General features: G+C 35.8%; 4 protein-coding genes across 4 annotated transcripts; 2 read left to right on the plus strand and 2 right to left on the minus strand.

The window, feature by feature from the left end:
• Positions 1–1,393: 1,393 nt before the first annotated feature.
• LOC126687827 (uncharacterized) lies at positions 1,394–2,698 on the plus strand. Its single transcript, XM_050382384.1, has one exon. It carries the CDS (start codon positions 1,394–1,396, stop codon positions 2,696–2,698), a length of 1,305 nt encoding a protein of 434 aa, XP_050238341.1.
• On the plus strand, positions 2,695–6,790 carry LOC126687828 (uncharacterized). The gene is made up of 5 exons (XM_056106358.1): positions 2,695–4,476; positions 4,594–4,929; positions 5,174–5,310; positions 5,509–5,803; positions 5,945–6,790. The coding sequence occupies exons 1-5, from the start codon at positions 2,695–2,697 to the stop codon at positions 6,788–6,790; spliced, it is 3,396 nt and encodes a 1,131-aa protein (XP_055962333.1).
• Positions 6,791–9,263: 2,473 nt separating this feature from the next.
• On the minus strand, positions 9,264–11,616 carry LOC126685852 (NAC domain-containing protein 91-like). The gene is made up of 5 exons (XM_050379829.2): positions 11,337–11,616; positions 11,091–11,258; positions 10,692–10,954; positions 9,777–10,121; positions 9,264–9,667 (listed from the first exon to the last, which is right to left on the minus strand). Exons 1-5 carry the CDS (start codon positions 11,581–11,583, stop codon positions 9,599–9,601), a joined length of 1,092 nt encoding a protein of 363 aa, XP_050235786.1. The 5' UTR covers positions 11,584–11,616; the 3' UTR covers positions 9,264–9,598.
• A 6,265-nt stretch (positions 11,617–17,881) lies between these two features.
• Positions 17,882–19,499, minus strand: LOC126687829 (NAC domain-containing protein 83-like). Its single transcript, XM_050382386.2, has 5 exons — positions 19,368–19,499; positions 18,934–19,110; positions 18,576–18,850; positions 18,150–18,467; positions 17,882–18,052 (listed from the first exon to the last, which is right to left on the minus strand). The coding sequence occupies exons 1-5, from the start codon at positions 19,387–19,389 to the stop codon at positions 17,894–17,896; spliced, it is 951 nt and encodes a 316-aa protein (XP_050238343.1). The 5' UTR covers positions 19,390–19,499; the 3' UTR covers positions 17,882–17,893.
• Positions 19,500–21,606: the final 2,107 nt, after the last annotated feature.

Consider the following 21,606-nt stretch of genomic DNA (forward strand, 5'->3'; position numbering starts at 1 on the left):
AACTTCAGAGGATTTTTTTCATGAGTTGAATTTTATAGGAAGGGATAATCACTTAAAATCTTCCCACCTTTATCTTTTTTTTAAATATATTTCGATATAGGAATTCTTCAATTTTAATTTAATTTGCCCTTTTATGTAATTTCAATTGTATTTTAAAATATTAAATTGACATCTTTTCACTTAAAAAAAATATTTAAAATAATTCTCCATTTTTAGCCTAATTTCAATTAGACCCTAATATTATTAATAATAGAAAAAATAAAAGATTATTTTAAACTTTTTTATAAGCGAAAAGAGGACAATTTAATGCTTTAGGGTACAACTAAACATAAAAGGACAAATTAGAATAAAATTGAAAACATTCTACGTGAAAGTATATTTGTAAAAGGGGTTAAAGATGGAGGGATTTTGAGTGACTAGTTTTACTTCACGTGCTTTGCACGTGCCTTGTAATATGACACGTTATAATTTTAATTAATGGACACATTAAAAATAATTAAATAATAATTTATTTATTTAAAAAAAATATTTATATAAAAATAAAGTTAAAGATGTTCTTTTTTATAAATAAAGTTAAATATTTATAGTTATTATTAGTTGTCGGGTCTTTTGTATAATTTTTAGTGGTTGAATATAAATATATGTGAAAGAGTAACAATTGATGTATATTTAACTATTTCTATTAATGAAATTTAGTTGAAAGCTTTTTATTAAGTAAATTTCAATAATAGTTCAGCAAATGGAATTTTTTGTACTGTTGGCTATATCATTAAAGGGTTTATAGTAATTAAACTTATTAATTATAAAATCAAAATATTAATTTAATTATTAAAAATAGGAACAAATTAAAATTAAAAATGAATTAAAAAATAATGAATAATAAAATAAACTTAAAATTCAATTTGAATTTGAATTTGAATTAGAAAATAATGAATAATAAATCAAATTTAAAATAATTTGGGTCCAAAATTTCAATCCAATACATATACAATTAACGTTGCATGTAAAAACAATTCAGAATATTTAAATCAAATTTGAAATTTGTTTGGTTGTTAAAATTTCTGAGAAAGCATCTGATGAGCAATCCTAATAATTTGAATAAAAAAGTTTTGAATTTGAATTAAATAAGAAAACTAATGAAAATTTAATTTGGATTTCACTGAAGCACTAATTTCTCTCCCGATTTTTGTGGAGTCTTTTCTCTAGCCTAGGGTTTCTCTAGGGTTAGGGTTTTCTTTCTTCCTTCTTGGAGATTCCTTCAGTTCATCCGACTTTGTTACATGTGCTCTCTTTTGTTCGTTTTGTACTATTTCTCTTTAGAGGTTGTGTTTGGTGTTGTTTGGAGGTTGTGTCTGGTTTTGTTCGTTTGGGAGATGGAGGGAGATTAGCGGACATGTATGCCCAATTACGTCTAACTGATCATGAACAGTCGGTGATCACCCTTGAAGATGTAGTTGATGATGAAGCAGAAGACAAAGCCAATATGAGCCTTGTAGGGAAACTTTTCACAAGAAAACCCTATAATCTGATTCATATGAAGAATGCGTTGGTTAGTGCATGGCGGCTGGCGAAGGGTTTTAACCTTAAGGATATTGGAGATAACTTGTTTGTGTGTGAGTTTTACTCTAAATCGGATAGGAGTAGAATTTTACGGGAGGGTCCATGGCACTTTGATAAGCAATTGATTCTATTCGAACCATTGAGTGGAAATATGCAACCTAACAATATCTTGATGTCTACCTGCCCTGTGTGGGTTCGTATATACGACTTACCCATGAACTGTAGAGGACAAGCTGCTATAACGAAGATTGGTGCGAAGGTAGGAAGGGTATTGGAATGGGATGATAACGGCGGTGGAGGATGGTGTCGTTTTGGGAGGGTTCGAGTTGCTATTGATGTAACTAAACCCCTCACCAGAGGTTCTAAAATTGTCAACTCCCTTGGCGAACAATGCTGGATTTCATTCAAATACGAAAGAATCCATAATTTTTGTTATTGGTGTGGAATGCTCGATCATATGGTGGCAGATTGCGAACTCAAACCAGACGAGGTGGACGTTTCAGATTGGCCTTATGGTCCTTTTCTCCGAGCTACCCCCCGTAAGCGTAGTATGATGGGCCAGAGATCTTATATAAATGAGAACCATAAGGATATGAGTGGACTGGATGGAACATCGCCCCCTTCAGTGATACCTGAGCAGATGACGCCGGTGAGACGGGTCCTAAACATGACTGAAGTGCGGAGAGAAGTGGCTGACAAAGTATTACCAAATCTGCAGCAGCAGAATGGCTGTTTGAACCAGGGTGGTGTTAACGCAAGTCATATTCTAAACACAGGTGAAGGAGCAAGTTTAGATACTGATGGCTTTATTGACATAACAGTTGTTCAAGTCCAGAGTTCAAACCATATTGCTTCGGTCTCTGGATCAAAGACCACTGTGAATGGAGGAGGGAAAAAGGGTGGAACGACTGGAAAAAGGGCTACCTGGAACCGGAATAAGAGCCTGCGTAGTGAGGGAACAACATGTAATGAAGAGCTGCAACTTGTGGGTGCTACAAAAAGAACTCGGGCAATGTTACAGAATACATCAGATTCAGATAATCTTTTCTCTAAGAAACTGCGAGATGGGCTATCTAATCAATTCGAAAATATTGAGATATCGGCGGAGACTGCGGGACAGTCTCGTCGGATGCAATGAAAATATTAAGTTGGAACCTCCAAGGATTAGGGAATCCTTGGACGGTGCGTGCTCTTAAATTCGTTATTTCGAATAATTCCCCGGATGTATTCTTTTTAATGGAGACAAAATTAATTAATAGTGAATTTGTTGGTATTCGTAGAATGTTTACTTCTTTTGAGTCTTTTATTGTTGATTCTGATGGTCGCGGAGGTGGTCTAGCCTTGTTCTGGAATAAGAACTTGAATTTTCAAGTTGGCAGCTTCTCTCAAAACCATATAGATTTCTCAATTGTGGATGATGCAATCAACTTTCAGTGGAAAGGCATGGGGATGTACGGATGGTCAGAGACGGGTAATAAGTTTCGAACTTGTGAGCTCATGAGACAGTTTTGTTCAAACGAGAATGTACCGTTACTCTTATTTGGTGACTTCAATCTGTTTCTTTTCAATTCTGAGAAACAAGGAGGTCCGGTTAGAGATCAGAGGGAGCTTCAGTTATTTCGGAATGCTATTAACGAATGTGGTGTTGCTGATTTGGGGTTCATTGGATCGGCATTTACGCGGTCGAATAGAAGAGCAGTTGCAAATAATGTGCAGGTTCGGCTTGATCGTTTTCTAGCTGACTCTCAGTGGCAAGATAGATATGTTACATGGCAAGTTTCTCACCTCGCTCGTTATAAATCTGATCACTGCCCTATCGTTCTATCTACTAAGGTGGATACAATTGGTAAAGTTGCAAAGCCATTCCGCTTTGAACAAATGTGGATGAGGCATGATAGTTTTGATGACACAGTTAGCTTGGCGTTGGAAAATGGGAGATTTCATAACTCTGATATAATGGCCAGATTTAAGGGGTTGGGGGTTAATTTGAAGGGTTGGGCTTTTCATAATATTGGGAGTGTCAGATACAATATTAAACAGAAAACGGAGCTGCTGAAATCTCACCAATGCCAGGTAGGGGACGAAATAGACAAGGCTGTTGCTGCTCTCCAGGAAGAAATCGATGAACTTCTTCTTAAAGAAGATATTTTATGGAAGCAACGGTCTCGAGCTGATTGGTTGCAAGCTGGGGATCGGAACACAAAATTTTTCCATCAAAAAGCGTCAAACCGCAAGAAAAACAACAACATTCATAGGCTACGAGATGACTCAGGTGTGTGGCAATATGGCGAAGATATTAAGGGAGTGGTTGTCAACTACTTTCATGAGTTGTTTTCTTCGGGTAATCCTACAGATCAGGAGAGAGTGACAGACTGCCCGGATGCTTTTCTTTCCGCTGATCAGATTCATGTGTTGCAACAGCCGTTTTTGGCAGAGGAAGTTCAGCTAGCTCTCAAGAAAATGGGCCCTTCGAAGGCTCCAGGGCCAGATGGTCTACCTGTAATTGTTTACAAATCATATTGGCAGATTGTTGGCGACGATGTGACTCAATGTGTTCTGAGGTTTTTAGAGAATGGAATTATGCCCGACAAGTTGAATCATACGTTTATAACATTGATCCCCAAAGTGACAGTGCCTGAATCTATGAAAGATATGAGACCGATTAGCCTATGTAACGTCATATACAAGCTAATCTCTAAAGTGCTAGCTAATAGACTGAAGCGGGTTTTATCGTCAGTTGTTCATGAGTCCCAAAGTGCTTTCATCCCAGGTCGGTTGATTACTGATAATGCGTTGGTAGCGTTCGAAATGTTCCATTCCATGAGGAAAAGATTAGTTGGAAAGCCGGGAACAATTGCGCTCAAACTCGACATGAGTAAAGCGTACGACCGAGTAGAGTGGAGTTTTTTAGAAGGGGTTATGAGGAAAATGGGATTTCCACATCACTTTGTCTTCCTCATCATGGCTTGCTTGAAATCAGTCACCTTTTCTTTTTTAGTAAATGGTGAGCCGTGTGGTTTTCTTTCTCCGTAGCGTGGACTTCGTCAGGGGGACCCAATTTCACCATACTTGTTTCTGCTGTGTACGGAAGGGTTTTCAGCGTTGCTTAGGAAAGGTGCTGCAGAGGGTCGGTTAACGGGTAGTAGTGTTTGCCGAGGAGGGCCGCGAATTAATCATCTTTTCTTTGCTGATGATAGCATCCTATTTGCCCGTGCGACGATGCGTGAATGTCAGTCCCTTAAAGATGCAATCAGCTTATATGAAGCTGCGTCCGGTCAGATTGTCAATTTTGACAAGTCTGAACTGCTTTTCAGTGCAGGTGTGCCGGAAAGGAACCGAAGGGAAATTCAGCATGTTTTAGGTGTGCAGGTTGTGGATTATATAAAGAAATATTTGGGTATGCCAACGTTGGTGGGTCGATCAAAAAAACCCATCTTCTCTTTTCTCAGAGATAGGCTGCACAAAAGAATTGCACAAAAGAATTTCAGGTTGGAAAGAAAAATTCCTATCTAAGGCGGGAAAGGAAGTATTAATCAAGTCAATTGCGCAGTCTATATCTACATACGTCATGAGCTATTTTGCTCTTCCGGTCTCGTTTTGCAATGAGATGCAGAGTTCTATTTCGATATTTTGGTGGAACGGGGTTGATGATAAGCGGAAGATTGCTTGGGTTAGCTGGGACAATATTTGCAAGGCAAAGAAATTTGGTGGGTTGGGATTTAGAAATCTTCGAGCATTTAACTTGGCCATGTTAGCTAAATAAGCTTGGCGTCTTATGCAATGTCCAAACTCATTATGCAGCAAAGTATTTCGAGCTAAGTACTATCAATCGAGTGATTTTCTTAACGCCAAGCTAAAGCGGAAATCTAGCTATGTGTGGAGGAGCATAATGGAGAGTAGAGAGGTGCTAACCTCTAGACTTGCTTAGAGGATCGGCAATGGGTGTAGTGTGAACGTCAAGAGCGATAACTGGATCGTTTCTTCTCATAATATGAAACCTGTGGCTGTTTCTAATATTTCAGATGATTGCACTGTGAGTTTTTTCATTGATAAAAATATGGCTTGTTGGGATCATGATAAGGTTAATCAACATTTCTCCCCTACTGATGCGAAAAATATTCTTCAAATCCCGGTTAGTAAGCGCTTACCTCCGGATAAGCTTTTCTGGCCGCTCACTAAGAATGGCATATATTCAGTGAGATCCGGGTATTATAGGGCTATGGACATGCTTCGGAGACCACAGGCAAGCTCTTCGACGAATGCCAGTGATGATGGAATCTGAAAGAAGGTTTGGAGCTGCAATGTGCCACCAAAGGTAAAACACTTCCTGTGAAAAATCTGCCATAATGTGTTGCCGTGTAATGTGAATCTGGTTCGAAGGAAGGTGCCGATCACGACCGTTTGTCCCAGGTGTAATGTTGCGGATGAGACCATTCTCCATTGTTTCAAAGACTGTGAGGTGGTTCGTGGGTTATGGCTTATCTCCCCAATTAATCTGCGTGTAGACAGATTTAGTTGTAATTCTGCTGTTGAGTGGCTGAGAATGATGTTCACTTCGCTGAAGCCGGAGGATTTGCAGATCTTTGTGTTGAGTCTATGGCTTGTGTGGGTTGATAGAAACAATTTGGTGTTTGGTAATAATCGGGCTCCACCCATGCAGCTGTTTAAGGGTATCCAGAGTATGATGTTCACCAATGCAGGTCAGAATCAAAGCAATGATTTGAGTTCTAACCCGCCGGAGAAAGCCTGGGTCCCTCCTCCTACTCATGTTCTTAAGGTGAATTCAAATGCAGCTGTTTCAGTAGAGCGAAAGCTTTCGGTGGCCAGCGCGGTGTGTAGAGATTCGACGGGAGCAGTGTTGAGATGTGGTGTTTCAGTTTTGCATGGTATTCTGAATGCAGAAATTGCTGAAGCTTATGCAGTTAGGCTTGGCCTCAAGTTGTCTGCATCTCTTGGCTATTCCAAGCTGATTTGTGAATCGGATGCAGCGTTGGTCGTCCACAGGCTGAAGAAAGGAGTTGATGGCGAAGCGATAGACAATGTGCAGCTCATTATTGATGACTGCATTATGAACTGCAATGGTAGAGATGTTTGCTTTAGACATATTGCTAGATCTTGTAACCAAGTGGCTCACTCTCTTGCGAAATGGGGAGTCTTCTTTGGTAAAGATTGTACTTTCGACGGAATCGTTCCTTTTCCGGTTTGTGAACTTGTTTCCTCTAGTTCATAGTTAATAAAGTGCAATTTTGGTTCTCAAAAAAAAAAAAAGCTAATGAACATCATAGGACTTTTACTTCCTCTTCAATTCAAATTCATTAAATTCTTTCCGCAATTAAACTCTAGTTGCAATGTAATTTTTATTGAATAGTCAATTATTATTAATAAATTAAAAAGGGTATTCAGGTAAAAATATCTATCTCCCTCCATCCGTGCTTTTATATATAGTAATAAAGTATAGATTAAGCCTTATAGGAAATATCCTCTCTCAAATGACATAGAAAAATTTTAAGAACCACAAATAGTCATACGACTTCCATATGTAAACATTGTTAATGGTATTCTATAGATTTAAAGTGAAAAAATAATAAAAGCAAATTATTATGAATCCCCTCACATTTGACATAATTCATACTTTAATCTCTCTTATTTGAAAATTAAATCATATGATCCCTCACTTTTATTTCCGTCAACAGTTTAGCCCTTCCGTCTATTTTTGATATTGGTCAACGAAGTTAAAGAACTTAAGAATAAATTAATTTTCAAATATGAGGGATGAAATCGTTGATAAAAACCAAAGTGGAGGACCATATAGTTTTGTTGACTTTGTTGACTAACACCAAAAATGGATGGAAGGACTAAATCGTTGACAGAAACAAAAATGAGGGGCCATATAGTTGATTTTCACATAAGAGAGACTAAAATGTGAATTATATCAAATGTGAGGGGTGTCAAAATAATTTACTCAAATAATATTAAATAACTATAAAAAATACATATTTGAGGAAATACCCCAGCCATGGCCATCTGCAACAAAATAAATTGTGAAGATAAACAAACAAAAGTTAATTACATAAAAAATCATGACCTTTGCGCCAAGTTTCAAGAATAATATAACCTTTGAAACGTGTTAATTATAGACACCACCTTTCATTTTTTTTTCAAAAATAATATCGGTGATTTTTAGTGGCATTTTTGCTGATATGACATGACACGTGGCAGACCCATTGGCTGTCCAAATCAACAAAATTTCACCAAAAAATGTGCTCATGATGAAATTGAAAAAAAATGAAAGGTGGTGTCTATAATTGACACGTTTTAAAAGTAATGTTATTTTTAAAACTTGGTGCAAATATCATGATTTTATATGTAATAACCCAACAAACAACTAACAAGTTATAACAAATTTGCATTTATATGAAAAACACAAAACTACAGAGCACGAAATTGTCTAAAGGAATTGTGTTTTTTTGGGTCAAATGTAAATATTTCGACCGCCTTTTTATCTGTATCCACAATTACTGAGATTAATGTTGAGGACTTATATAGAGCACGAAATTGTCATAGAACGGAACAGAGGCAGTCAAAACAAAGAGAGAGTTAGCGTCGAAGATAAACGCAGCACACCATAGGCTGCAAAACAAGGATACGGAATGAGATTTTGACGGGATCATCTAGGATGGGAAGAAGATTAGTGATAGAAGCATATTGAAAGCTTTCTCCGACAAGATGAAGAAATATAATTAAGGTTTTGATTCTGTAGGACATGGACTAAACCAGTAGACTGGTATCAAAGACTCCATGTCCGTGAGTATGGATACCAATCTAACAAATATGACAACAAAGCACAAAACCGATCATGTCTCTTCAAGCTTCAGTCCAACGTATTAGTACCACACAATTTTGAGTTCAAAATCATCAACTACGGACGTAAAAGCTAACGACTAGGCAACTTTTAAGCCTTGTACAGAACAAATCATGTGCAACACTTCAACTGAGTTAAATCCCAGCAAAATCATACAGTGGAATCCATACAACCCGGTATAAAAACCTTCATACAATGTGCTCGCGACATCCAAGTACCATAAAAGCAATCAACACAATCCACAATAATGAAAAGATTTGACAATTTCTACCACATGCTATTTTCATCTATTGCCTAAGACGACATACCAGTTGAAGGGAATCGATCGACTAACCCATCGCCGCCGTAGAGGGAGAATCCACTAACAGAAGCAGCAACACCGCCATAGTGGGAGAATCCACTAACAGAAGCAGCAACACCGCCATAGTGGGAGAATCCACTAACAGAAGCAGCAACGCCACCTCCACCGCCAAATGCAGGAAGAGATGGAGAATCCACCATTGGCTTACAGTGAAAAAAACAGTACAGCACCAAAAGGATAACAACAAATTACTTATAAAAGATATAACATGTCCACCGACTCGCAGATCTCTCCGTCTGGTAGTTTACAAATCCAAAAACTCGAAAAAATCTTTGACGATTCCATCAGAAGAAAAGAAAACAGAACACAGTATTTTCCAACTTGATAAACAGTAAATATGTGAAATAAATATCCAAAAAAGAAAGTCATACAAAGCTTACCGTATATTTGCAATGCAGTAGGCCGAACAGTATTCTTGAGAATATGTTGGGCTTCGACAGTACTTAGTGCAACTTCCTTAAAAAAAAAGTACTAAGCGACTACAACCCAATACTATTTTTCTTTTAATTAATTGGGTTTCAAAATAAACATATTGTGGCCAACAATGTACAAACTTACAGCATTGTCGCCTATTTCAAAACTTGTATAAACCTTAATGCTAAAGTACTAATGATCTTTACAAAACAGTTGAAGACTTTCAGCGCAAAATACTCATAAATAGAGCTCCACCAAGGTAACCCACAAAAATACATCTATCTATCTAAAAAAGCTCCGCGAGTTCTTAGCTTTATATACAACCACGTCGACCATCAACAAGGTTTCTGAACTTGTTGGGCAGCGATAAAGTTGCCGTGGTAAAAGCTTTTTCTTTGTCTTCATAGATGAGAATATTCCGAGTCAATGCTGCCATCGGTTATCCAGTCATCGAAGAAGTTTGGTGGATCCTGTTTGAGCAGAAAGGAAAATAAGTTTAAGCATGCAGGAGCCTGAGTTTGCTTCTTCACATACACCAGGCAAAACATAAGAAATTGTAAGTCAATCCGCATTTCTTACCTCCAAGGACGAAGACTCTGTTGCATTAATTTCTAAACTGGTAGCCACAGAGATTGGTCGCATATCTGTCATCAGAGGTGTTTCGGAGAGGGGACTCCAGTCGCCTTCCGCAGAGATTAATACATCAATTCTCTTGTCCGAAATTTGACTTTCAAAATAAGACCCCATTTCGCAAAAGCCTTCTTCATTTTGCAAAGTTGATGTTGTGGCATTCTCACAAGATGAGTTTGCAGTAATCACACTCTCAGAAGCCAAAACTGGAGCTGAGGCCAGTTCATTTGGTTTACATTTTCCAACCATCTTTCCTTTCAATTTTGTCTTCAATTTACAGACAACAAAGTTCCCCTACACATAATTGAAACAAAATCCAGCAAACTCAAAATTAAAAAGAAGTATCCTATTCAAAGCTCGAAAAAACAGGACCAAGTCTTTTCATATCACTATTACGGAAAATCATACAACATAACGCTTGTGCCATGTCATTCATGCAACAAACCAATTTACCGTTTTCCATGTAGGAACATTTAATGATAAAAAAATTAAGTAATAATTAAAGATATCCTATCGCAAATACTCATCATTGATTTGTTGACATGACACACCCGTCACATGAGATAAACACTCAGTATTAAGCTATAAAAGCATGGCAACAAAATCGTCAAAATGAAAAACCCAAAACGCAATCATCGGAATGATATTTTTACAAGAATAAGTTATAAGTACAGAGTTACAGAGTTCCATAAACATTTCCAAAATTGGAAACTACACGCCAAAATCTATGACAATGAATCTCTCTACAACCTAGCTATTAAGTACCATTTCAAGCAAATTCAAAATAACGAGTAGGAGCAAATAAGCTGTAACAAAATTAAAAATTAGTAGACAAATCAGTTCCGAAAAATGCAGTTGCTTTACCTTGGGAATGGACTCGTACTCATGCATGATCCACTCCGTCTTGACTCCTTTAGGATATCCTTCTTTCTTCGTGTAGAAAACCAAAGTCGTCTTCGTCCCAATAATCTTCTTCGACCCAAAAGCCTTCACATTGCGATGCTTACCGGTGACTTTCCAATGCCCCCGCTTAGTCGTCCTATTAGAACGCCCACTGTTCAAATACTTCAAATCACGGCTCGAAAAGAAATACCACACTCGATCATCTGATTTAACCTGGGAAAGATCTACACAAAGATCAAGGGAAACAATACAAAATCACCATCTGCGTCACTAACCATCCGCAATTACCAAAGATAAAAATAAATTTACAGAAAATTAAAGATAAATTAAAAATTAGGTGATCATAGGCGAAATTCTTACCAGGAAGGTCCCATGGTTCGAAGTCGCAGATTTTAACCTCGGAAATTGGCATATCGTTGTCAGTACCGGTACCCGTACCGGAAATCTTCCGATTCAAGAAATGGCCGACTAGTTCAGAGTCTGTTGGATGAAAACGATATCCGACTGTTTTCTTTCGTGTATTGGCATCTGTTACAAAAACTAATTAGATAATGCAGGTACAGGGAAAAGAAGATCAAAGAACCCTAAAACTTTTTTTTTACTTACCGGATGAGAAAATCGATTTCATTCTTGGGTTTGTTCGAGTGATTTTGTTAATCGGCAAAGAGAAGGAGAACAGAGTGAGAGTTGTTGTTTGTGCTAAGAAAGCATGGCAGAGTATAATTGAAATGAATGAATGGGAAATTTGCAGGTGGGGTCCCAGTTTGAAGGTTCCGTAGTGTTGGGTTTTGGTCAGAGAAAAATGAATAAGCCGCCTGGGAATAATGGTGATAAAGCTCAAGTCACCTGCCATGTGCTCCAGATGTGACGCTTACATTACTCCAATGTCTTAAGTAAAGTAGTTGGTAATTTTATATGGCAATGAATTTAATTTATAATGCTTTTTCTTTTTTCAATAAAAGTTACTCCAACAATACATAGTTTCTTATTTAAAAAACTAATTTAGTACTATTATTTTTTAAAATTTATCTCTATAAATAAATGATTCATTAAAACTAAAAAAACTAGTCAAACTTAAAAATAGTACTTTTTTCATCTCAAATTAATAGGCAATATTTAAAGTTTGTTTGTCTCAAATTATTGGCACTATATTTTTTTTGTTAAGTTTAATTATAGAGATCAATATCTTGCAAAGAGAACAAAATTCATAAAAATACAAAAATTACTACTATAGTATTAAATAAGAGCAAACATGATAACTTTTTATATATTCACTCATTTGATTTTAAAAATTTAAATATTTTAATATCCGTGTTTGTCAACTGACTATCAATTTGGGACAAAGATGATACTTTTTTAATATGAACAATTTAGTACAAATAGATATAAATCAAAATAAATTTATTTTCTAATTTATGTGAAATAGTCAAATGTGACAAATATTAGATGGAATAATATTTTAATTTAAATTAATATAATATCTATTAATCAATTATCTTTTTTATTATTACTATGTGTCACACTAAATGGTCCACAATTTCACATAATAAACTAGTTTCAAATAAAAAAATAATCAAAACTGTTACATCAATTTGATAGAAACCTAGTTTTAATACGAAATTGAATTTAATTATGCTAATGGTTAGTAATTAGACTATTAAATCTTAATACGTTGCTCGTCATATTGAAGTTTGAAATCGAGACATCAGAAATAAACCGGAGAACGTTAACAGAGTTGTCATATAGTAGTATATACCACCTCTCAAAGAAATCTCTATGTAATTTTAGTGGGCCGCCACTCTGAATTCAAATATATAAATCTTTTGTGATTGTAATATGAGAATTTGCCATGTTGACATGGAAAACATAACAAAACAATTTTGAAAAGAAGAAGCCAAATCTCATAAACACCAATTTCCTATACTAACTAACTTATGCAATTTTCGGAAGTTGGGGGATAAGGCCCTCATGCCCACGGATACGGTCATTGGTCCCTACCCTTGACTTGGTCTTGTCGGAAAGATATGTAGGGAGAACATGGTGACGTGGTCCCGGCCGGTTGACTAAATGACAGCCAGCGACTTGATTCAAAACAACCGGCAGAACCTCCGGCGTAAACGGAAGCTCTCTGCTAACAAAGTTTGTGTGATTGAATTGAATGAATTGTCCATTTCATCAAGTGTAGAGCTATTTATATACAAGTATTGGAGTAATGACCAAGTATAAGACTTGGAGTAGTGGCCAAGTATAAGACTTGGAGTAGTGGCCAAGTAAATATCTACACTAATAATTACAAGATCTATACTAATAATTACAATTTATAACACACTAATTAGATATTATATTTATCCTTGATATCCCCCCTCAAATTGATGGTGGATGGTCAGAAAGCATCAATTTGCCAACAAGAAACTGATGTCGATGACGTGAGATAGCTTTAGTAAAAATGTCTGCAGTTTGAAGATCAGTGGTAATATGTGGTAGAGAAATAACATGATTATCATAAGCGTCTCGAATAGAGTGACAATCCACTTCAATATGCTTGGTACGCTCATGAAATACTGGATTAGCAGCAATTTGTATTGCACTAGTGTTATCGGCATGTAGAGGAGTATGATCAATTTGCGGAAATCCAAGTTCACCCAACAGTCCTCGAATCCAAACTATTTCAGAACAGGCAGAGGACATAGCCCGATATTCAGACTCAGTGGATGACTTAGATACACGATCTTGTTTCTTACTTTTCCAAGAAATAAGAGAGTTACCAAGAAACATGCACCAACCAGTAATTGAACGTCGAGTGTCAGAACAGCCAGCCCAATCAGCATCACTATATGCACATAAACGAATGGGAGAATTCACAGGGAAGAAAAGACCTCGGCCAATAGTACCTTGCAAATATCGAATAATACGACGTACAGCAGATAAGTGTAGATGCGTTGGTGCTTGCATAAACTGACTTACTTGCTGTACAGCATATGAAATATCAGGCCGAGTGATAGTCAGATAATTCAGGCTCCCCACCAGTTGTCTATACATAGAAGGATCGGAAATAAAATCACCTTCCTGACGACAGTATTTAACGTTTACTTCCATAGGAGTATCAACAGAACGACCATCTTGAAGACCGGCCAAAGAAATTAATTCTTGAGTGTATTTATGTTGATGTAAGAAAGTACCAGTTGATGTAGAATGCACTTGTAGACCCCAAAAATACTGTAGACGACCTAAATCCTTCATATGAAAAGATTTTTGAAGATGCTCTTGCAGTTTGAAAATCAAGTCAAGATCGTCCCCTGTAATAACAATATCATCGACGTATACCAAAAGTAAAACGATTCCTTTGGCCGTGTTGCAAAGAAACAATGAGGAATCATACTGGCTCTGAGCAAAGGAGAACTTCAGAAGTGTGTTGCGAAATTTTTCAAACCAAGCACGAGGTGCTTGTTTCAAACCATACAATGAGCGTTTGAGCTTACAAACATCAGAAGATGGTGTAGAAAATAACCCTTGCGGAGGAGTCATATAAATCTCTTCTTTAAGATCACCATGCAGAAAAGCATTTTTAACATCCATTTGTTTTAAGGACCAACCCTTAGAGGCAGCAATAGCTAGAACAAGTCGTACCGTTGTCATTTTTGCTACAGGAGCAAATGTTTCATCATAATCCACCCCATACTCTTGTCGATTACCGAGTGCCACCAATCTCGCTTTGTATCTGTCAAGTGAGCCATCAGATCTTAGCTTAATAGAATATACCCATTTACAACCGATGGGCTTAACATCAATAGGACAAGAAACAATATCCCAAGTATGATTTTCTTGAAGAGCTTGAAGTTCTTCTTGCATGGCCTTTATCCAACATGCTTGTTTTGTTGCTTGAGAATAACAAGTAGGAACTATAGTATCTGCTAAAACAGCTGAGTAACCATACCTATCAGGAGGACGAATGGTACGTAAAGATCTTCGAGTTGCCGTTGGAGTAGACACTGGAACAGGATCAGGAAGGATTTGTGATGAGGGGGGCTGTCGTCGATGGTAGACAAGACCTGGCTTAAAACGCTCAATTACTGAAGGAGTGTCATCAAAGCTAGGAAGGTGAACATCATCAGAAAAAGGTACATGTTGCTGATAATAGTACTGGTGCTCAAAGAAAATCACATTTCTGGAAGTACGCATACGATTAGCATCAACGTCAAAACATGGATATCCTTTTTGGGTAAGACTATAACCCATAAAGACACACTTTACTGATTGAGCATTAAGTTTGTGGCGTTCGTGTGACGGCAAGTGAACAAAACAAACACATCCAAATGTGTGCAGTCTGTGATAATCGGGATGTACACCAAACAGGCGATAGTAAGGAGAATCAAGTTCCAGTTGTTGAGAAGGTAGTCGATTAATCAAATATACTGCAACGGATAAAGCTTCCACCCAATATTTAGGCGGAACTGAAGACTCCAAAAGTAAAGTTCGAACTGTATCCAACAAATGACGATTCTTGCGTTCAGCCATCCCGTTCTGCTGAGGAGTATAAGGACATGATCGTTGAGAGATGATACCTTTTTGCTGTAAAAAGGCTTGAAAATCTCGTGACATGTATTCACCTCCATTATCAGACCGCAGAACCTTAATACTAGCGGAAAATTGAGTCTCAACATAAGCCAAAAATGTTTGAAAAATAGTGAACACCTCATCTTTGGTATGTAGAAAATAAATCCATGTGAAACGGCTATAATCATCGATAAACGTCACAAAATATTTGTACTGCGCATGTGAAATAACAGGAGTAATGCCCCAAACATCAGAATGTATTATCTCAAAACATTTATTTGCACGACTTCCATGGGTAGGAAATGGTAAAATCTTACTTTTACCCAATTTGCAAGTAGAACAATCAAAAGGCACTTGGTGAGCACACTTATCTTTACCAAGAAAACCACGCTTCATTAAGTTTGACAAAATTGCATTGTTTGGATGGCCCAACCGTTTATGCCAACTTTCAGCCTTATTTTCAACAACGAAAGAAGCTAAAGAGAACTCTTTAGGAACTGTAAATTGTAGCGGAAACAATCTGCCAACTTTAGGCCCCCTCGCGATCACCTTCCCCGATATCTGATCATGCACAAGACAACCATTACGAGAGAAGTGTACGTCACAGTTATTATCCACAATTTGGCCAACCGAGATGAGATTAGTAGACAATCCAGGAGAAACGAATACATGACGAAAAGAAGGTCCAATATCACCAACGGATGTAATCGGAAGATTACTTCCATTAGCAATCTGAATATTTTGAGAGCCAGTATATTTTCGTAGATTGTACAAAAAATCAGCTGAACCAGTCATATGATTAGAGGCTCCAGAATCGACAAACCAAGAAGAAGGAACAGGCTTACCTTCACTTTTGAGCCCAAGAGCAGAAAAAGCAGTGATAATCATTTGTTGTACCATTTCTGGAGTAAGTGTTGAGTGATTATTGCTAGTGGTAGTAGGTGAAGGATCTGAAGTGGTTGCGTGAAAGGCTTGAGCTTGCCGATTTTGTGGGCGTGTAGGGCATTCCTTGATGATATGTCCATTCTGCTTACAATAATTGCAAAACTTCTTAGTACAATTGCGGGCAATATGCCCAAACTCCTTGCAATTGTAACATTGCGTTGGCGTTTTTCCTCGGTTCCTTCCTTGAGCAGCATAAGCAACATTCACAACATCATATGTTTCTTTGGAACCACCTATAATAGCTTGCGTAGCCATTCTTTGCTCTTCTCGCAATAACTCACCAAAGCATGCATCCAATGAAGGAACTGGATTCCTCTTCAATAAGCTAGCCCGGGCAACCTCAAATTCTGGTCGTAATTTCATCAAAAATTGATCTCTCCTACTATCTTCATGAACCTCTTGAAGACCGATTAATGCCTCCTTTGGTGCTTTAGAATAGATAATACCAGAATATTCGCTCCACAAATTAAGAAATCCAGAATAATATTGCTCGATAGATAGATTGCCTTGATTGTAGTTACTAATCTCAAATTCAAGTTGAAAGCGGCGTGCCGTATTATCTTGATGATATACGCGCTTCAGATAATTCCACATATCTTGAGCTGTTTCATAGGAGCGTAAATTGTTCACCATATGACTTTCAACCGATGCTAAAATCCAAGAGATGATCCGAGCATCTTTTGCCTCCCATTGATTCAGTTCATTCGAATCTTTAGGAGCAAAAGACGACCCATCAATATGACTCCAAAGTTCTTTTCCTTTTACAAACATTCTGAATTGAAATTCCCATGCGGCATAGTTCTTTCCTGTAAATCTGATAGCCAAATGCTCACCAGATGTTCTTCCAAAATTATTTTCGGTAGACATTCTCAAAAAAAATGAGAAACTTAAATCAAAAATGTTGATTCAAAGATTAATCAACCTAAAAAAAACAAATTCAGGAGAAACCGAAAATCTTAAAACAAAGATGTTGATTAAAAATAATCAACCCAAAAATCTATAACGAAAAACTAAAATCAAAGCTACTAATTTTAAGAAGTAGGCTCTGATACCATAACAAAGTTTGTGTGATTGAATTGAATGAATTGTCCATTTCATCAAGTGTAGAGCTATTTATATACAAGTATTGGAGTAATGACCAAGTATAAGACTTGGAGTAGAGGCCAAGTATAAGACTTGGAGTAGAGGCCAAGTATAAGACTTGGAGTAGTGGCCAAGTAAATATCTACACTAATAATTACAAGATCTATACTAATAATTACAATTTATAACACACTAATTAGATATTATATTTATCCTTGATATCTGCAATTTCCAGAACTGAAATGCTCCTTTTATTCAAATTTCATGAACCCCAATAATAACCGTGGTGAGAGGAAGTATCAATCGGTCATTCTAATTGTAATTTGTAATACTAATTTGCAATTGGTGCAGAGCAAATCTTTTTATTATGTTGAAGGTCTGTCAATTCTACAAAAAGATTAATCGGAAAAACACTCCGAAGATACATGAAAAACGGAACAATGCTATATTATAGACAATTTCATCATACTAGATACAATATACCAATCTCTTGATTTAGTCAGACTACCTAACCAAAATGAGTTACTCAAGAACATTAGTACTAACTAATGTATGCATTTACAGGGCTGAAATTGCAGAATTCAGATAAACAGGATGCCGGTTGCAGTTTCTTGTGCTTGATTACGCGCATAACTGTAAGAGAGGTCATCACCTTCTGTGCTTATTGGCGAGAAAAGCTCAGAGTTAATGATGTCGTCTAGTTCAAGTAATGCCTCCAGCTCATCAAAAATGGTCTCTACCTGCAGAATCAATTATATTAAACACCACATTAGCTCTCAGTGAGGTTCTTATGCACCAAAAAAATCGAATTCTATAAGGATGCTACTTGATATATACCTCCAAAGTTGTAGATTCTGCAGCATTATGTACATTTTGATTTTCAAAATCAGGGGACATCAATACACTTTCATAGGGGGACATTGAAGTCACATCATTTGGACTTGAATTTTCAGGGTCATTAACAAGCTGGTAGCTTGGTTCAGTTCCATCACAGGTGAAATCTGTGCTCATCTCATTTTGATGTTCGTTGCCAACTTCAGTGATCACGCTTAAATTTTGACTTTCTGTTTCCGCAGGCGATGCCATATAATTTGGATCTCCTTCATTTACCTTCCCATCCGGCTTTACTTTGAGTTTGTAGAGCAGAAAACTTCTCTATACATGTCAAGTAAATAGCAACACCAATATCCGGAAACATTACAATACAATTTTATTGAATGATCACCAATTTTATAGAACACTCAGCATCATCAATTTCATTACCTTAATCGTCGAGTTGGAATTTGCAGGAAGATCATACTCGTGCATGATCCATTTGGTTCTAACCGGTTTAGGATGATCTTTTACATAAAAAACCAGAGACTTTTTAGTACCAATGACATTCTTGGTAACACTATCAATCACATTGCGAGGCTTGCCCGTGGGTTTCCAAAACCCCGCCTTGGTCGTCCTGTTAGACCGAAGACTACCTAAATACTTATAATCTCGAGGAGAAAAAAAATGACACACTAGATCATCCTGTTCTTGCTTCAAGAGATCTAATATGAACAATTTTTTAATCAATCCACAGTTATGCAGCAATCAAGAAATCAATTGCAGAACATTTATATAAAGATTATACCAGGAAGATCCCAAGGTTCAAAGTTACAGACTTTAATCTCAGGAATCGGTACATCCTCATCATTGTAACCAAGCAGCTTCCTCATCAGAAAGTGACCCACCAGTTCTTCATCTGTCGGATGGAATCTGTACCCAACTCTAGATTTTAATCGCGCTGACCGCATTGGGCTAGTCATTTCTACAAACAAAATGTATACATGATCAGTGGCGAAACTATGGCTGGGGTGGGCTCCAGCCCTGGTCGGTTCAAAAATATAAATAAATTTATAGAAAATTTTAGATAAGAAGGAGTTAAGTCTGAACTGTCAAAAAATTACAAATAAAGTATTAGAATAAGTCTGGGCTGAAAAAAAATTCTGGTTCCGTCACTGTACAAGATATAATATTAAGAAGGGTACACAGCCATTGATAGAAAAAAAAAATTAGACCACTTACCAGATGAGAAGCTATGAGTCATTCCTCTGCCTAAAACAGGAAGAATGTATTTTTTTGGAATTTCAAACTGAAGAAAGTAAGTGATGTAGTGAAAGTGTAGAAGTAATGAAACATAGACAAGAGTTTTGTTTTGTCTAGTTTAATGTTTGTTCTGGGTTATTTATGTAGGTGCACAAAATGACATTTGACTAAAAACCCACTACTTGTTGCCGAAGTTGATGGCTTTATTGGATGATTTGATAATGGATAGTGGCAAATAAGTCTTTAAGCCCTCACTCCCCACTCCACAGGAACTGGTACTGTTCATTAACCAGTTAGTTAACCAAGTTGTCTTATTCTAGAATGTTCTATACAAATCAAGAATTTTCTAGCTTAATTCCTATCATATTACTAACTACATTCATATGAAGGTGTGAGGAAGGTCTTCGATCCAGTGTAAAATTAACTGTACCAATATTATTATTCATAAATTAGAAAAAATCTGATGCTTAATATGATTCATTTAAATTCATTAGTTCATAGCTAGATGTTATGTTAGGCAACTAATCTGCTTGAAAGCGCGTCACATTAAAAATATTCTACTTAGTCCCCTTAAATTTATTTTACACAAAACATTAAAATAGTTAAATTTGCTTATTATTTTATGAACTTTTTGCTAACTTTTAATTTAGTTATTAGATACTTTTTAATATTATTAGTTTAGAATGTTGGTGGTTTATATTTTTATATTTACTAGTATCGTTCTACGTGTTACACACGTGTCTCGTAGTTTGACTCGTCAAATAATTAAATTGTACTCCCTCCGTCCCACTTTAGAAGTCCCATTTGACTTTACACACAGATTAATAAAACATTAATTATTCTTGTCTTTTCATGTTTTTTCATGTTTTGCCCCTATTAATGATAGTGGAATTTTCCATAAAACTCTTTTAAGATAACTAAAATAAGGGTAAAATGGGGTATTCAATGGAAAAGTAATCTAAAAATAGTAATGGGACTTTTTAAATGGGACATCCCAAAATAGAATATGGGACTTTTTAAACGGGACGGAGGGAGTATTAAAATATAAATTATCAAATAATTGTTGAAATAGTAGTTAATTGGAAATAATTAATCTTATTTAAAGAGCATATAAATATAAAATATTAAATAATAATTAAATTAGTAATTTATTAAAAATATCTTAATTAAAATTCTAGATGAGTAAATAATAATTAAAATAAATAGTCTATTTTAATCAGTACTCTACGCAATTTTCTCAATATAGTATTATAAGTAGTTTATTTTAGTTAGTATTTTAACTCTAATAATTATCTTAATAGTTTTTTTATTAATATTTATATCTTATAACATAATTATTGAAATAGTAGTTAATTAGAAATAATTTATCTTATTTAAAAAGAATATAAATATCAAATAATAATTAAATTAATAATTTATTAAAAGTGGTTTATCTAATTAAAATTTTCGATGAGTAAATAATTACTAAAATAAATAGTTTATTTTAATTAGTACTCTACACAATTATCTTAATATAGTATTAGTTTATGTTAGTTAATATTCTATCTCTAATAATTATCTTAATAATTTTTTATTAATAATTATATTAACATAAATGGGTCTGCTCCCCCCAATAAAAAGAGTATTAATGTAAATGTATTTGTTCCTCCTTCATTCGTATTTTTATATATAGTATAGATATTGTAGTAGTATAAAATTACTAAATAGGTTATTATATTTATTATTATGTAAGGCTGATATAATTAATTTCTTCCTTAACTAAGCCTAGAGATATCTCTCGTATTGATTCAAGGATAAAAAAAAATTCATTTTATATCTCTGTTTTTTTTTTCAATCAGTGGTGTATTCAATCTTCTATTAATGTTATTATTGTATCATAACCAAATTTTGATCTCATCCACAACTTTGGTAATGTTTTCTGATTGCGATGCTGTTGCAATTGATGATTGATAGGAACTTCGGTGTTTTTGGCGATTTCTTTTTAGTTGCTCGCCTTTGCTTTTGGTTGTGCAACTGTTTGATTCTTTTCTTGTCTATCGACCTCTCGTTTGTTGATTAAATTATTTGTTGTTCTCTATTAATAATTCTCTTAGTTATAGCTGAAACTAGAGATGATTAATTTCAGACCAGTTGTATGATAAAACTTATGCATATTGAAGTAATGTGATGACAAAAATTTAAAGGTAAAGAAAAATGAGAATATATTTGAGATGTTTTT

Source organism: Mercurialis annua, linkage group LG6 (assembly GCF_937616625.2).
Source record: "Mercurialis annua linkage group LG6, ddMerAnnu1.2, whole genome shotgun sequence".
Taxonomy (NCBI): domain Eukaryota; kingdom Viridiplantae; phylum Streptophyta; class Magnoliopsida; order Malpighiales; family Euphorbiaceae; genus Mercurialis; species Mercurialis annua.

Coding starts and splice junctions, on each gene's coding strand:
- LOC126687827 (XM_050382384.1), top strand. CDS start 1,394: ATGTATGCCCAATTACGTCTAACTGATCATGAACAGTCGGTGATCACC.
- LOC126687828 (XM_056106358.1), top strand. CDS start 2,695: ATGAAAATATTAAGTTGGAACCTCCAAGGATTAGGGAATCCTTGGACG. Junction 5,311..5,508: donor CGAGCATTTAACTTGGCCAT/GTTAGCTAAATA, acceptor CAATGGGTGTAG/TGTGAACGTCAAGAGCGATA. Junction 5,804..5,944: donor ACATGCTTCGGAGACCACAG/GCAAGCTCTTCG, acceptor GTTCGAAGGAAG/GTGCCGATCACGACCGTTTG.
- LOC126685852 (XM_050379829.2), bottom strand. CDS start 11,583: ATGGCAGGTGACTTGAGCTTTATCACCATTATTCCCAGGCGGCTTATT. Junction 11,259..11,336: donor GAAATCGATTTTCTCATCCG/GTAAGTAAAAAA, acceptor TTTTTGTAACAG/ATGCCAATACACGAAAGAAA. Junction 10,122..10,691: donor AGTACGAGTCCATTCCCAAG/GTAAAGCAACTG, acceptor AATTATGTGTAG/GGGAACTTTGTTGTCTGTAA.
- LOC126687829 (XM_050382386.2), bottom strand. CDS start 19,389: ATGACTCATAGCTTCTCATCTG. Junction 19,111..19,367: donor GACTCATAGCTTCTCATCTG/GTAAGTGGTCTA, acceptor TTTTGTTTGTAG/AAATGACTAGCCCAATGCGG. Junction 18,053..18,149: donor CAGAATCTACAACTTTGGAG/GTATATATCAAG, acceptor TTGATTCTGCAG/GTAGAGACCATTTTTGATGA.